We start from the raw sequence: 15,920 nt of genomic DNA, 5'->3' as shown, positions 1-15,920 counted from the left end.
TGCGGGACTCGATCCTGTGACTCCAGGATCATGACCTGAGCCGAAGGCAGTCGCTTAACCAACTGAGCCACCCAGGCACCCAATAGGTTTTATTTTTAACTATATAAAATCCTATTAAAATACTTCAATGATTGCATTACTGCAACTTTTCAATGAAAACAAATATAGTCAATTAATTACTTAAGATTTATAGTGTATTTGGCTGTCCTGCCAATCCACATATCCAGGGCTTATTTTCAGGCATATTTATTCTCATTCAAACAACAGTTTCCATAATTTTAGACCATGAGTAAGCTTTTTTTTAATAACATAAGAAAAACTGTTCTTCTAGCCTAACATTTCATAAATGTTAGTAATAACAAAATTTTTGCAAGATTATGCTAGCAAATGTCATGAAGATTTTTAAAAGGTCTATGTCAATTGCCATAGAATGTGGTATTAAAAGTAATATAAATTGTGAGTTTATGTAACTGACGGTTCTCTGAATTCTTTGGTGCTTATTACTACAGGGCTTCCACCTTCCTGGGTTTCCTGAAAAACAAGTATAAGAAAAAAGCTCCAGATAATGGAATATGTTTTATTGCTAACTTGAGTTTTAGACTGAATTTTCTGATCTTTACCTGATAAGTTAGGCTAGATATTCTGTGAACATGTGAGGACTTCTTTTGTCCCTTACACAGAGTATAAATGTGAACTCCTTTCCCAAAGCTACTGCTTCCCAACCAACAGGCAACCTGGGCCTCTCATCAAGGGAAGTAGCATATTACAGGTGAGTTTGAAGAAGCAATCCAAACAGGAAAAAGGAGATCCAGGAAAGTCCACACCCTGAAGAAGAAGACTTTTTACCTTTATTATTATTATTTACTTAAAGCTCTATTCTCCAGATTGCTACTATATGGATTAACATCTCAATTTTGGTTCTTAATCCATATAATTGATTCTAATATGGGTAAGAATGGATAGGATTGATAAAGGAAAGTGTCTGATTTTCAACTTTTGTATGCATAATAATTACCTGGGTTGCATCTTAAAAATACAGAGTTCTTCTTCCTACCCCCTTAGATTCTAAATCTTTACCTAGAAGGTGAGACCTAGAAATCTGCATTTTACGAAATATCATGGATGCTTCTAATGCAGCTAGTGTAAGGACCACATTTTGAAAAGCACTGGTCTGTATTTAAAGTTTGCTGTAAACCTCAATATTGGTTCTTTTTCCAGTTCACCAAGCAATGTTAATGGCTTACCTGGGACTATTTTGGTACCCCTCAAGTAAGAGTTAAGCAGAGTATCAGAAAAGTTCTGCTTGTACATTTTTTTTTGAGATTTCTTTATATTCCTTGCCACTTCTCTTATATATACATTTAGACTGATAGGACCAAGTGGTCAGAACTTCAAGACCTTTTATAAGAGTATATTTGATATTAGCTCCAGAAGCTACTGAGATGATCAGGATGTTATTTTAGTTTTATCCCTAAGTCATATTAAATATTAGGACAAGGAGTCACTCTCATTCTACTTTCCATCTCAAAGATGAGAGAACCTACACGCGAAGGCTTCCATCAGCAGAAATCAAGAGGGGGTTTGGGGTCTTGGCTTAATTATCATCCCTCTCAGACACACATTGACACAGAGGTCCTGAGGAAGTCTGCATGGACCCCTGAATGGCTGAGTGAGGAGCTCAGCAAATCCTCTTCCACAAAGCAACAACTAGACAGAATTGTCAAAAACGCCAATTTTAAGACTCTAGAAATTGACCAAAGGCATATAACAAATCAAGAAGCATTTATCGAGAAAATCTACTGAGCCTCAATAAGGGCAGTGGGAATCTGGCATTTTGTCCAGAACTCCCAGTGCCCAGCTTCTTAGGGCAGTCATGCTGAGAGAGCGGCAGCTTGGCTGCCGGAAGAGACTGGCTATATGGAGCAGAGCATGGGAAATCCCATGTACATGGAGATTAGTAGAAACAATAATGATCCCACTGGCAACCAATAAGAGAAGGCTTGAGGTCTAACTACTTGTTGGGACAGATAACAAAGATCCAGGGTCCAGGTAGCCAAAGTTGGTCTTGATAAAGTTGTACTTACCCCTAGTAGTCTGGAACATTATGTGTATCTGTAAGGTTGTAAATATGTTCAGGAAAAACTGGAGAGGCCCTTAGGGAGTCCATGGCTGAATGTGAGGCCTTGTGAAGGCAGAAAGTAATATTCAGGGCAGGCTTGCAAACTGGATAAACTTTGAACGTATATTCCAAGTCACACATAGATCCATTGGCAAAAGATGGAAGAAGCCTTTCTGACCAGTCATTTGCTGGTCACTAACCTATGCTGACCCAGGGGCAGCCCCTATGAGTCCGACTTAAAAGTAGAAACAATAATTTTTTTTTTAAAAAAGAAAGGAACAGGAGACATCAGAAACTATACAGGGCAAGGGAAACAGACTTCAGGCATTAGTGCAGGCAGGACACTAAACAAATAATCAAAAACAAAACCCTGGGGCGCCTGGGTGGCTCAGTTGGTTAAGCGACTGCCTTCGGCTCAGGTCATGATCCTAGAGTCCCGGGATCGAGTCCCGCATCGGGCTCCCTGCTTGGCAGGGAGTCTGCTTCTCCCTCTGACCCCCCTCCCTCTCCTGCTGTCTGTCTCTCATTCTCTCTCTCTCAAATAAATAAAAAAAATCTTAAAAAAAAAAAAAAAAAAAAACTGGTAAGGTCAAAATCAAGAGTTGTTGCAGTTTTTATCTAAAATATTGTTTTCAACAAAAACTTATGAGACATGCAAGAAATAGGAAAATCTAACCCATACGATTGAAGAATGAATTACTATAAACTGTCATTGAGGAGGCCCAGATATTGGATTTAGCAGCTCTGTTCAAAGAACTAAAGGAAATCCTGTTTAAAGAATTAAAAGCATATATAATGGCAATGACTCATCAAATAGAGAATATTGATAAAGAGATAAAAATTATTGGGGCGCCTGGGTGGCTCAGTTGTTAAGCATCTGCCTTCAGCTTAAGTCATGATCCCAGGGTCCTGGGATCAAGCCCCACATCGGGCTCCCTGCTCAGCAGGAAGCCTGCTTCTCCCTCTCCCACTCCCCCTGCTTGTGTTCCCTCTCTCGCTGTGTCTCTCTCTGTCAAATAAATAAATAAAATCTTTAAAAAAAAAAAATAAAAATTATTTCTTTTATGCTTTGCATCAAAATTATGCCTAGGATTCAATACTTGATCTTACAATCTAGATGTGCACTGTGGTTATCATTCATGGAGTGTAGCAAAGAGTCTGTGCTTTCTGCAGGAAGAGCAGAATGGGAAATTGGAGTGCCTGTTACTGTACATGGCAGCCTATGCATGCTAGCTGGCCTAGGTCTTCTGTCCTCTGACTATAAGATTCATTTGGAAGAAATCTCTTATCAAGGAGTTGTTAAGTGACCTTTTACTTCAAGTGTTTTGGGATCTGGAGCTGGATTTTGGGAAGAATCTATTACCCATGCCAACCTCCCTCTCTCTTACATGTTGCCTATCTTTTCGGAAATTTTAGGCCTTTGCAGTGGTAGCCTTGCCAGTGCCCACGGTCCTGGCAGGCTTTTTAGTACCTGCTCTGTATAGTTCAGATTTCTTCAGTTTTCAGGATGTTTAAATTTCTCCATATTGTTGTGTACTTCTGGCATAACTATCTTATTTGAACATTGGTCCTAATTAAAGACCAGGCATGAGTGATGCTTCATATAGATGGAAGTTGGTCACAAAAAGAGAGAAGTAAGGATAAAAATAATTTTCAGTTCATCATTAGAATGTGAATTGACTTTTCATGACTATTGCCTAAAATTTTTAACCATATTCTTTTATGGAACTAGCTAATGATATAAACCGTTTTCTATTTACTATTACACTGAATATTTTTCAGGTTACTAACAGTAGAAATATGCTCAATGTACTGTTTTATTGTGAAATTATTTGGAACAGAACTGAGTAATTAAAATTGTGACTATATATTTTTGTTTGTTTTTATAGATTCCAGTATAGTTAACATACAGTGTTATCTTAGTTTCAGGTGTACGGTATAGTGATTCAGTGATTCCGTGCTTCACCTGGTGCTCATCACAAGTGCACTCCTTCATCCCCATCACCTACTTCACCCATCCTCCCCCCCCCTCCCCTCTGGTACCCAGCAGCTGAATATTTTTGAATAACACAGGCTTGACTGTAGTTTTCATCTCTTCCCTACTGATCACTATCTGATTAATCTGATGAATCTACTAAGATGTAATAAATAGCCAAAAGGCTGTCTTTAATATTAACAAGTGGAAGAAAAAACTCTAAATAATATACAGACTTAAAATCTCTTAAATAAGAATGAGCTTTCATTTTTAAGTGAGAAAAATGTTACTTGATTCTAATTTGAATTCATTGGATCTTGTGTTATTAACTCAAGTATCTTAAAATCCTTTTTCATTAAATACTTAAGATTTAATTTTTTTAAACAAATTTTGTCTAGAAGGTATGTTGATATTCAGAAATATTGGGGGTGCTGCATATTTATGTGATTTTTCAAAGTGTTATAAAAATTGTAGCTGAGGGGTCTAGAAAAGTCTCTGATGATTAGGACAGGGCAGTGTTGTATTCATTTTTTAAAACAAAAATATGACCTTGGTAATTAGACTTAATATTGACACCAGGGCATGTCCAGTGTTCCAACTTGTTGTCCGCTTAAAAAAATACTACTAAGCAACCAGAATGGTTTTAGGACTACCAAGTCTTGCACACTAATTTAGTTTTCTAAATAGATCATGAGAAAATAATACATTAAATATAACTTTCAGTAAGAATTGTGATTTTATGACATTCTCATAAACAAGTAGGCGATTATGGTCTGAACTAGTGTTAGGTGAACTGCCGATTGGATGATGACATGGAAGACACTATTACAGCAATCCCAAGTGAGATTCGAGAGCCATAATAACTAGTAGTTCATGATGATATGCTTGAACTATAGTTGTGTAAGCTTTAGTGATAACTGCATTTAGGAATAAAAAGTATGTTTCTTATTTTATTTAACCAGGGCAAAACATGCAAATACTCCTAAAGTATGACAGCTGTGCTCTATATTAGATCAGTTTTATGTCTAGTTCTCTTTACTCAAAGTATGGGAGGGAAGTCAGAAAAGAATAATAAAAATAAATGAGATGTTCTTTAGGGACCTGTTAATGATACTGAGTTTAACCTGCATTCATGAAACCGGAGGGAGGACAAAATGTCAGTTTAAAATACTATTTTTTTGTGTTTAAATAAAGACCACTTGTCCCCTATATACATATTATTAAAAATAATGCTGGAGGCTAAGGAGATTTTAGAGTAATCTTGATTCAGTCTCCCACTCAATAGAAATCCCTTCTGTGTCCTCCTATTGTAGGCTCATTATTCACTCTAAGATAAAATTCTGTTTGACTCCTAACAGTTAAATCTTACTTTATTTTTACCTCTCCAGATATACCTGGTATTTCATGATACTCCAAACTGTCTCATGCCTTGATTCTGTTATAATACGATGCCTGGAATAATGTCTGTCTTCTTGTTTATCTAGTGAATGCCTACTTATTCTCTAGGACTAAATTCAGGTTTTTCCCTCCTGTGAGATTCTTTCATGACCTCAACAGACTGTTAGGCATTTTTCTCCTTTATCTAGCCACTTCCTCTCGTGTATTTCATCTCAATTAGCAACATTTTTCTCATAATAACTATTTCATTATGTGTCTATCTTGTCTTCTTCTATTAAATGTGAGCTCCTTGAAGGCACAGATATGTTACTTATCTTTGTTTTTGACTGCCCATCAAGGTCTTTGACATGTAATAGCTCAATTTAGAAAAATAGTTCCAATGTTAAAATTAGGTTCTTTATTAATAATGATCAGTTACATTGCTAAAACTCTATCATTTAAGTAAACTCATATTTTGATTGTGATATTTAGTAACATGTCTAGATAAGGAATCAAGAAAGGAATTAATAATAATGAAAGCTGTTAGACTTTATTTGTTGTCAGTGGCTCATTTCTACACATTCTTAGTCATGGAAGAGAAAAAAAATGACCCATAAGTAACCAGTCTTCAGTAAATTTCTCTGAATATACTTCTTTTAAAGTTTACTATATAGTTTCTGCTAATGGTAAAAGAAGATAAATGACAAGATGTAATTTTTTCCCTAAGCTTTTTTGTTCCCATAGAAAACAAAGTCTCTAATTCAGTGCTCTCTAAAGGATAGTTTCTAGACCCAGTGACATCAGCATCACCCTGGTATTTGTTAGAGATCCAAATTCTTGGACTCTACCTCAGTAACTCTGGAGGTGAGACTCAGTAATCTGAGTCGTAATAAGCCTTCCAGATGTCTCTGATGCATATTATAGTTTGAGAACTACTGCTGTAATTTATCAGTAAATTTTTATGTCTTTAATGACATTTTATCTTTATATGGTATCTTTAAAAACACAAAATACTTTTCTGATTTTATTAAACCATAATATATCCTCTTCCTATTATGTATTCTGAACTCCAAGACTTTTGAATACTTCCATTCCTATTTTTCATCCATACATCCATCCATACATACATCTACCCACCTATACATCCATCCATCCATCCATCCATCCAGTGCCTCTAAAGCATACATCACATCCTCAAAAATATTCTATGTGTTTTGTCAGTCAAAGTTTTGCTTGATAGGAACCTTTGTTGAGTATTATGGAAAGGAACTTATCTCTTGTATTATATAAGCATGTTTATATTGACTCTTAGATCACAATTTTGAAATATAAAATATGTATCATCTTTAAAGTCACTTTCAACTCTGGTTCTTTGAGTACAAATAGCAAGTGGCCAATTTTATAATTCTCATGGCCTTTCAGTTATTTCTTAGAATTAATATTTTGGGGGTAGTATATCCATCTTACCTTCTGACCTTCTTTTCAATGAGTATCACCTTAGAGATATTTTGTCTGAAGACTATGTATAGAGTAGTATATGCTTGGGCTTCATTTGACACTGATAATAGGAAACATCAGGGTTTCAAGTGAGTTCATTCTTTTCGAAGCAAAAAATTAGTAATGTCTTTTGTCTCCTAGTTCATGCTAAACTGCCTAAGACCTTTCTCTTTGCATATATGCTAGGCCTTTTCAACACTTAGGATTTGAAGCTGTACAGTTCTTGGATATTATCCTAGTCTGTTCTTTTTTTTCTTTTTTTTCTTAATAGCATTATCATGATTAAATACAGGGCTCCCTATTTAAGCAAGAGTAAGTTAATTAAAACAAAATGCACTGCATTCATAAAATATCATCCCCACTTTGAAAGTAACCATTTAATGGTATATAGCATTGATGCAGTATTTTTTTAGAGTTTAGTAGGAATTCACTAAAATGCTTTGAGTGTAGGAATGCTGGAGATACTCATGGTAAAATAGAGAAGTATAATTTTTAAAAGCCTATTACTATAATAAAACTTTTTAGTGTCACTTACACATTTTAAACTTATACTCAGTAGTGAGAAATCAGAATTGACTCAATATGTTCACAGTTCATTAGAGAGTTAATGCTTTCATGTCTGGAAGTAAATATCATTTTTAGGATTATGATACTCTTTGTCTGCACCTATCTGTGGACCATATTAGGACCTGTTCTGTGTTCACATCTCTGTTTTGCAATTCAGACTTCCAGGCTGAACTAATTCCTAAATTCTCTCCAGAGAATTACAATATTGTTTACTAAATTGAAGAATTTTGCAATTTTAAATAGAAATAAACTCACTGCCAAATTTTACAAGATCTAAAAGAATCAGGATGTGTATTTTGGCCGCTTTAGCTCTTCTTTACAGAACCTTATCAGGTTCATGTTTGCTTCCAAAAAGCTTTCTGAATTTTATTTATTCATTGCAAGCCACTGAGGTGATACTTTAAGATAGCTTTGAGACATGAAAAAAAAATGTATTGTCTAATGGAAGCAAAGCAGTAGCAAATCTATGCCAGGTAATATTAAATATTGTAATTGATGATAGGGGTGGCAATTTGGTTTACACTCTCAGAAGAAATATACACAATGATTTTTAAAGTTAACAGCTCTACTGCTGCTTTACCTCTCTGAGAGCAGGGTAGAGGTGTGTGTTAGAAATTCAGACTTCTCTTGAGTAGGTTTATCATGGAACTAGCCTGGCAACTAAACAAAATGTAGAATTCAGAAAAGAACATTATTATCTGGCCATCAGCATGTAGTAAAGTTGATGGTTGTGGACGAGAAGATAAGGACAAATCTGTGTTTTGTGAAATTTTAATTAGTTCATGACTTGTTGCAAAACAAGTCAACAAATAAACAAAAAACAACCAACCAAGCACAACACAACATGGTGGGATTCCTAAAGTAGTATGAAGGGAACACAGGCAAATGTGGGGACCTAGGCTGGTAGATACGGTTGCAGAGGCACAAAAGATGTAGAAATGTTTCTGTTAATATATTTGTGAGTATGTGATTTCCCTATCATTTGACTCAAACTGTCAAAAAAAAAAAGTTGTAAGTGACAACAGGAGTTAAGCTTGGTGAAAAAAAATCTATGAAATCAGAAATTGTATTCAGTGGCTAGACTATTTCTTCAGCAAAGCTAATGAAAGAAATGTGGTAACTATATCAAAGCAAGGGCACTGAGACTTGGCTAAGGCCTTTTGAACAACTTTAAATATTATACTGACATTATTAGAAATTGTCTTAATTATTCCTCCTTAACTGAATGGACAAGATAGAAGTAATGATAATCATGTTTTAAGACACCTTTGTTATCCCAGAGACTACCATTTTCAAAATTTTCCAGTGTGAAAGAGGCAACACCAAGTGTAAAGAAAGTTTGACAGGATCTAGTAAATATTACTAGAAAATATGAGGTAAAATTTCATCTTAGCAAAGCCATGAGGAAGTAGAGAGACCTCTTGTCATGGTTCACAAAAGTGAATTTTTAAAAACATATCACATATATTACTTGTAACGGGGATATATTTAAGGTTTGTGCATCCTAAGTAATAATAATAATGATAATAATATAATAAATGAATACCCATTTACTCACCATCCAACTTAATAGAACATTAGCCATACCTCCAAAGCCACCTTATGCTCTGAACCAATTGCATCTCTTTCCATAGAGACAGCTCTTATTATAGCTTTTCTATTAATCCTTTTTTCTTTATAGTTAATACCACACGTGAATCTATCCTTCAGCAATAAGTTGTTAAATTTTCCTTGTTTTAGACTTTACATAAATGTAAGTATAACTGTGTATTGTTTGGAATTTGCTATTTTTTCCACTCTGTTGGTTTTTCAGTTTCATCCACATTGATGCATGTGGCTATAGATCATTAATTTTCCCTGTTGCATATTATATCATTGTATGCACATACCATTTTATGCATATCTGATCTAATGTAGTTGGATATTTAGGTAGCTTCCAGTCCTTAGCTTTTTTACAAAGGGTATTGTTATGAACATGTCTGTACATGTCTCCTGGTACATATGTGTAAGAATTTTGCTGGGGTACCCAGGAGTGGGATTACTGGCTTGAAATTGCATATTCAACCTTATTGGGTTATGCCAAACTCTTCCAAAGTGAGTGTATAATTGTTCTCATGACTTTACATTCTCACGGACACCATGTCAAGCTCCAAGAATGATAACCCAGCCTACTCCATGCCTTTTTTTGTGGTCTCTTTTATTGTGTTCAGGTGTTAGATTGACTTCAGGTCAAATAGCAAATTCTTCTTACAGATATACAGCTCTAAGAGTTTCTGTTTCACAATTGACAATAGAGGTAACATCATTGGACTGATAAGTCAAGGAAGAAATTGTTTGAAGTGAGATTCCAAGTGTATGAATAAAATATTTGTGGCATTTAATAACCAGAACATACAGTTTTATATGACACAAACTTCGTATTCTCTAACACGCCTTGAGAGTCTTATCTATAACAAGTAATTAATTTTTTGAAGTAGGTCAGTTATTTATTAAAAAAATAAAATAAACTCAGTCCTTGAAAAAGTCAACATTTTGTTTCTAGCAAGTAATATATTAAGCCCAGAACTTAATATTTATGATAGTAAAATTGTAACTTTGGTATGTTTTTTAAAGTACTATCAAACCTTTAAAAGGAGTTGCCTTTTCTTCTCTATTCTCATTATAATTAGCCTAGTCCTGGTCTGTTTCATAGTTTCCTATCCATTCTCTCTTTTTTCTTCAAGACCCTCAAAATTGGATCCCTATCACTTCAAATACAGACTTTTTTGCCTTGTTTTCCATTTTCCAGAAGTGGTTCACATTCAGGCTAATTCTTAGCTACTCCTTCTTGAGGACAATAGCAGTGTGCCATAGCGGAAGGGGCCTCAAGGCCACAGACGTGCTCTCTCTTTCTCTTCTGCCAGTCACTAGCTGAGTGGCGTAGGCAAGTCCTTGACTTCACTGAGCCTCAGTTTCCACAGCTACCAACTTCAGAGCATCCTCAGATTTTTAGGTAAATATCTATAAAATACCTAGTAGTTTAGTGCCTCGTGGTTAATAACTTCTGTGTGCAGAGTAAGCACTGTACCATATACTTTACACATATTGTCTTTGATTTTTAAAACAATAGTGCAGAAAATACAGTAAAGGAAGCTGAGACTCAGGATGATTAAATAAATTGCCCCAGGGTCCACAGCTTATAAAGGATTGAGCTGTTACTCAGTCCCGTGTCTGCCTGACTTGAGAGGCCCGGAGCTCTCATGACTGGCCTTCCCACAGCATCTGCGCCCTGCTTTTACCACATCACACTCCCTTCTCTGAATTCTTCATAACTCTCTCTCTCAGACACAATTTTCATTTTACTGTTTTGTAATAGTTTCATACGAATAGGGTCACTCTCTGAAGGCACAGACCTTATTATCTTTTATTTCTCACAGCCCAGAGTATCACATACCCATAAAGTACTCAGTAATATTTGATTTATATAATACTACCTTTCATTGAGTTTCACCAGTTTTAATATTTTATATCCTTTTTTATAGCTCATTTCAGCGGCCACGTGGCACTCTCCATTTGGATGATGGTGAATACTGGTCCAACAGAGCAGCCTCTTATAAAGGAAAATCCCACCGACCCATCTTTGAGAACAGCATGGACAAGATATACAGGAACTTGTACAAAAAGGCCTGTAGTTCTGTTTCTCATACACAGGAAAGCTTCTGAGACCACCCATGATAAACTGTATGGGTGTCTGTGTCAACTTCTCAATGAAAACGTTTGATGTGATCAATATCTGTATTCTTTTTTTTTTTAAGCAGGTGATTCTGAGTAGTAGTTAAATGTGAATAAGTTTATTGCTTCAAATGGTAAATTATCATAGGCAGTCCTTTTTTTTTTTAATCACAGAAGAGAGTGCTGTATTCCAAAAGTCAAAGCTCTGCACCACAATCACAACTTCCAGTCTGATTATGAGAAGGATGTTCTGCCACATATATCTCATATCTCCATCTACAAATCCAAGAATAGATTCTCTCTAGAAATGGTCTTCAGCCTTAATCACCTTGTGATTTTTTTTTCATCCGCTTGATTGGTTATCTTGTCTAAGATTAATATGAACTCCTTTTTCTTGGTAATGGGCAAAACAATAAATAGTTCAGAAATGAATTTCCTAAGTTTAAACCCTGTTTTGACTAGTATTTTCTACTTATTTATCCCCCCTAAAAAAGGTTACTTGTACTTCTTAGCTAATAAGAAATAGGTGTTTTTAAAGTTTATATAATCATTCACTTCCTCTTCTGTCAAAGAACTAAGTTACCTACAATACGGTTAGCTAGAAATAGCAGTGGCCATGTGTGACCCAAAATGTGAATAACTGATTTTTAAAAATAGAATTCTTTGCATGATCTTAAGGCCATATCTTTTGGTGCAACCAGAATCAGAACATAGCTTTCGTTAGTAAGCATGTAGAAAGTCGGAAAGAATAAAGGGATTATATTGTAATTTTAAATTCTTTAGAGTTTTCATAGGTGTACCGAATGGCCCAGGAAAGTAGTATCTTTTTTTATTTATTATATTATGTTAGTCACCATACAGTACATCATTAGTTTTTGATGTAGTGTTCATGATTCATTGGAAAGTAGTATCTTTACTTAAAGGACACTTGGAACCATAAAGAGGAGTAAAATATTATACAGAATGCTTTGTACTGGAAAATCCGATAGTTGATAAAATTAGCTCCTCTCCACCCGCTTTATCCATACCTGAGAGGCCAGTGAGTCTTTGAAGATATGAAGAAATCCATCACCTCATATTTACCGGAGTAAGTGGAGGGAAAGCAAAGAATAGAAAATAAGCAAACTTGGCTTACAAGCTTGAAGAGTTGACTATGAGGTGCTATTCTCTCATTGACTGTACCTTTGGTTAATTATACAGCTATGATTTAAAAAGAAAAAAAGAAGAACTCCATTTAAGTTGAAAATAACATGTAAAATTGAGTGACTTGTTTTTGTATTGAGAGAAAATATATAATACTTGTTATCTAATAATAGGATTTTTAAACTCCATGTTAAGAGTGTTCTGGTATGACAATCAGTGATGTGTGGGAACATGCATCAGAGAAAGGGGCCAGGAGGCCTAGGCTCTGCCGTTCTCCTGCTGAGTCTCTTTAACTCTCTGGGCCTGACTTTCCTCAGCCATCACATGGAGAGAATGAAGTGGATCAGCATTTCCCGAACCGTATTCTGTGGACTTCTGTTTTAAGAGATGGCTATAGGAAAGTAGATACAGGAGTTTCATTAGCCATATAAGTTGAGGAAAATCTATACACTAGATTCACACTCCCGAACTTAGAGACTCACAGGTAGGATGGCGGGAACGAAAGGCAGTGCTATTGATCCTGGAACAGCCGTTCCAAACGGGCTGTCCGGGCAAACTGGTGTGTATGGCTGATAAAGTCATAGTCAACACTAGCCTGGTGGAGGTACTAAGAAATCCTGACATACACCTGTTTCGCTCTAGCATCTGGTCTGGAGTCTGACACATAGTGCTCATTAAATATTTTTTGAATTAGCCCAGAATTTCCTAAAGTGAGTGTGTAGCAATATTTGTCATTACGGCCTTCGTTCCCCTTCCGTCCCACCCCCTCAGCTCCCCACACTCCCTTTCAAATGTGCCATCCTTGGATACATGTAGACACCAGTCAGGGAAATAGGACACTATACAATCACTGAGTTACCCTTTGGCTGTAAGTTGTAGGATGATGTTTTGTACAATGAGCTTTTGAAGGTCAACACTGACTAATGCTTTTTTTTTTAACAAAAAATATTATCAGTGAAACTTAGTATGTTTTGTTTTTGTTTTACATGTGGAAACAAATGAAAAATTCTTCCATTTAAAAGGTCCTGCTTGGTGAAAAGAACAATTTTGAACTTCAAAGAAAATTTCACTGTCATAGAAAATCTCCTGAGTGAATAACTACATCAAAAGTTACCTATTACACCTATTTCTGCCATTGGCTTTACAAAGACCACAAAAAATGGATCTCAGAGGGGAACTTCAGAATATGATATTCGGAAAGATATTTTCCTGTGTATTACATTTGACTTCTCTCTGAAGGATCAGGTGCAAATTTCCAGATATGTAGTATATTAGCTAAGTGTCTATTTCCATTTCCTGGGGGAAGAAGTGGTCTTTGTTGCTATCCCTAAGTATTACTATAAAATCTTATGTTATGTTATTTTTAAGGAGTAAAACCTTTAAATACTAATAGTTGTCTTTTCTCATTGTAAGAAGCAGAAAGATGTAGTTATTACAATTCTTACAATGAAGCAGAAAGATGTAGCTATTTCCTTAGCCTTTTAAAAATATTTCTTACAATCTAGTAATAGTTATTAGACTTAATATGAAAGATAAATTGATCTTACTTCTTCCTTTTAAGGTATTTTTGTCCTTTAAATAAAAAAAAAAAAACCTGGGAATTTCAGGAAGAAAGATGTCAATTCAACGAAGAAAAAAGATGTGTGATTGGACAGAGAGTGAGGTCTTCATGGTCCCACTATTAGCTATACAACCTTGTTCAAGTCATTTATCCTTCTTGGAGCTCAGTTTTCTTATCTATAAGGTGATGAAGGGGTTAATTTAGAAGGGTCTTTTAATGTTCCAACATTTCTATAATTGTATAATTGATTAAGATGGAAGATAAACAAGTTCTAGGAAGCAGAGTTGTATTGTAACTTCAAAGATTAAGCCCCTGATTAAAAATCTGGAGCAGATAGAGCATTCTCATTATTGTCTTCATTTTCCAGTAATAGCTTTATTGAGATAAAACTCATATACTGTAAAGTTTACCCTTTAAAAGTATACAGTTGCGTGGTTTTTAGTATATTCACAGAGTTGTGCAGCTATAACCACTAGCTAATTATAAAATATTTCATGACTCCAGAAAGAAATCCTGAACCCATCAGCAATCACTCCCCATTCCCTTCTGCCCTCACCTCCTAGCAACCAGCAATCTGCTTTCTGTCTCTGTGCCTGTTCTGGTGTTTCACATAAATGGGATCATATAGTACGTGATCTTTGGTGTCTGGCTTCTTTGACTTAGCATAATGTTTTCATAGTTCATTTGTGTTGTAATGCACATCAGTACTTTATTCCTTTGATGATTAAGTAATAGTCATAATGGGGATGTGCAACAGTCAGTTGATGAGCATTTTTATTATTTCCCCTTTTGTGATATTATGAAAAGAACTGGCATGAATATTTGTGTATGAGTTTTTGTGAGAACGTATCTTTTCATTTCTTTCGAGTGTAAACCTAGAGGTGGAAATGCTGAGTCATATGGAAACACTATGTTTGACATTTTGAGGAACAGCCAAACTGTTTTTCAAAGTGACCCCACCATTTTACAATTTTTTTGTTTTTTAAATTTTACCTTAGGATCTTAGGCTAGTTATACATCTAAGCATCATCCACCCATTCGTCACATGTTTATTGAGCACTGTATTAGATATAGAGAGTATAAATTTGTTAAATGTACCTTCCCACAAGTGTGAAGAGTCGATTGAAAAAAACAACAGTGTATTTCAACATTTACAGTGGTTTGGTAACTTCTTCAGTGGAAGACTACAGGAATGGGGATAAAGCATTGTAGCTTGGTGCAGAATTTGCAAAAGCATGAAAATGGGGAACAGCATCGATGTTCAGGAAACTCCCAAGTGCTTTCACTGGAGATGGTATGCAGGGATGCAAAAGCTTTGGGAGGATGTGTTGAGTGCAGTAAGAGAACTGCAAAGAGAATGACAGGCCTGGAGTAGCATTGGAAGAGGTGGACATTGAAAGATGGGAATGACTTTTGAGAAAAGGAAACCAAGATGGAATAAACAAATATTGATCAGGTTTTATGAGGGTAGAGGTGGGATAGAGGGAAATATCTAGTAATCAGATAAAAATAAAGATCTAGAACTTTGGAGAAGTCAAAAGTAGAAAATGGATTTTTGAAATCAGATAAAAATAATGAAGTGAGAGAAAAACAAATGAAAGCTCTCTGCTGTTCTTGTCCTAATTTTTACATGACCATTATAGACGCCCTGACAGGAGTGAACCTCAAGCAATTGCACTTTTTGCTTATTGTTGAGGCCTTGGTGGTTAGCATGTTAGAGAGCCACGCTTTTAGAAATTAGGAATAATAATAGAATTATAGTCGCATTATAATTAGGAAAATAGCTAGAAATTCATGTACAAAATGAAGAGGTAAGAGGAAACCCAATTTTTTGTTATGAGTTATTATGAGTATATTATTTATCTCTGAGTGATACACTTAGTTTAATAATATAAAGTTTCTTAGACAACCAGAACTGGTAAATATTCATCCATTTATCAAATATTATTGAAGGTCTTCTCTGTTCCAGG

The 15,920-nt window shown here is 35.4% G+C and overlaps 1 protein-coding gene across 1 annotated transcript in view; it reads left to right on the top strand.

The window, feature by feature from the left end:
• SPATA6 (spermatogenesis associated 6) overlaps nucleotides 1–11,542 on the top strand; it is a 145,468-nt gene extending 133,926 nt beyond the window's left edge. Inside the window, exon 13 of the mRNA XM_044913852.1 lies at nucleotides 11,057–11,542. Coding sequence (XP_044769787.1) covers nucleotides 11,057–11,237 — 181 coding nt within the window. The 3' untranslated portion in view covers nucleotides 11,238–11,542. The remainder of the gene's footprint in view (nucleotides 1–11,056) is intronic.
• The last annotated feature ends 4,378 nt before the right edge of the window (nucleotides 11,543–15,920 follow it).

This window comes from Neomonachus schauinslandi, chromosome 4 (assembly GCF_002201575.2).
Source record: "Neomonachus schauinslandi chromosome 4, ASM220157v2, whole genome shotgun sequence".
Taxonomy (NCBI): domain Eukaryota; kingdom Metazoa; phylum Chordata; class Mammalia; order Carnivora; family Phocidae; genus Neomonachus; species Neomonachus schauinslandi.
Note: the sequence above shows the minus strand (reverse complement) of the source record. Positions and strands in the feature narration are given on the sequence as shown.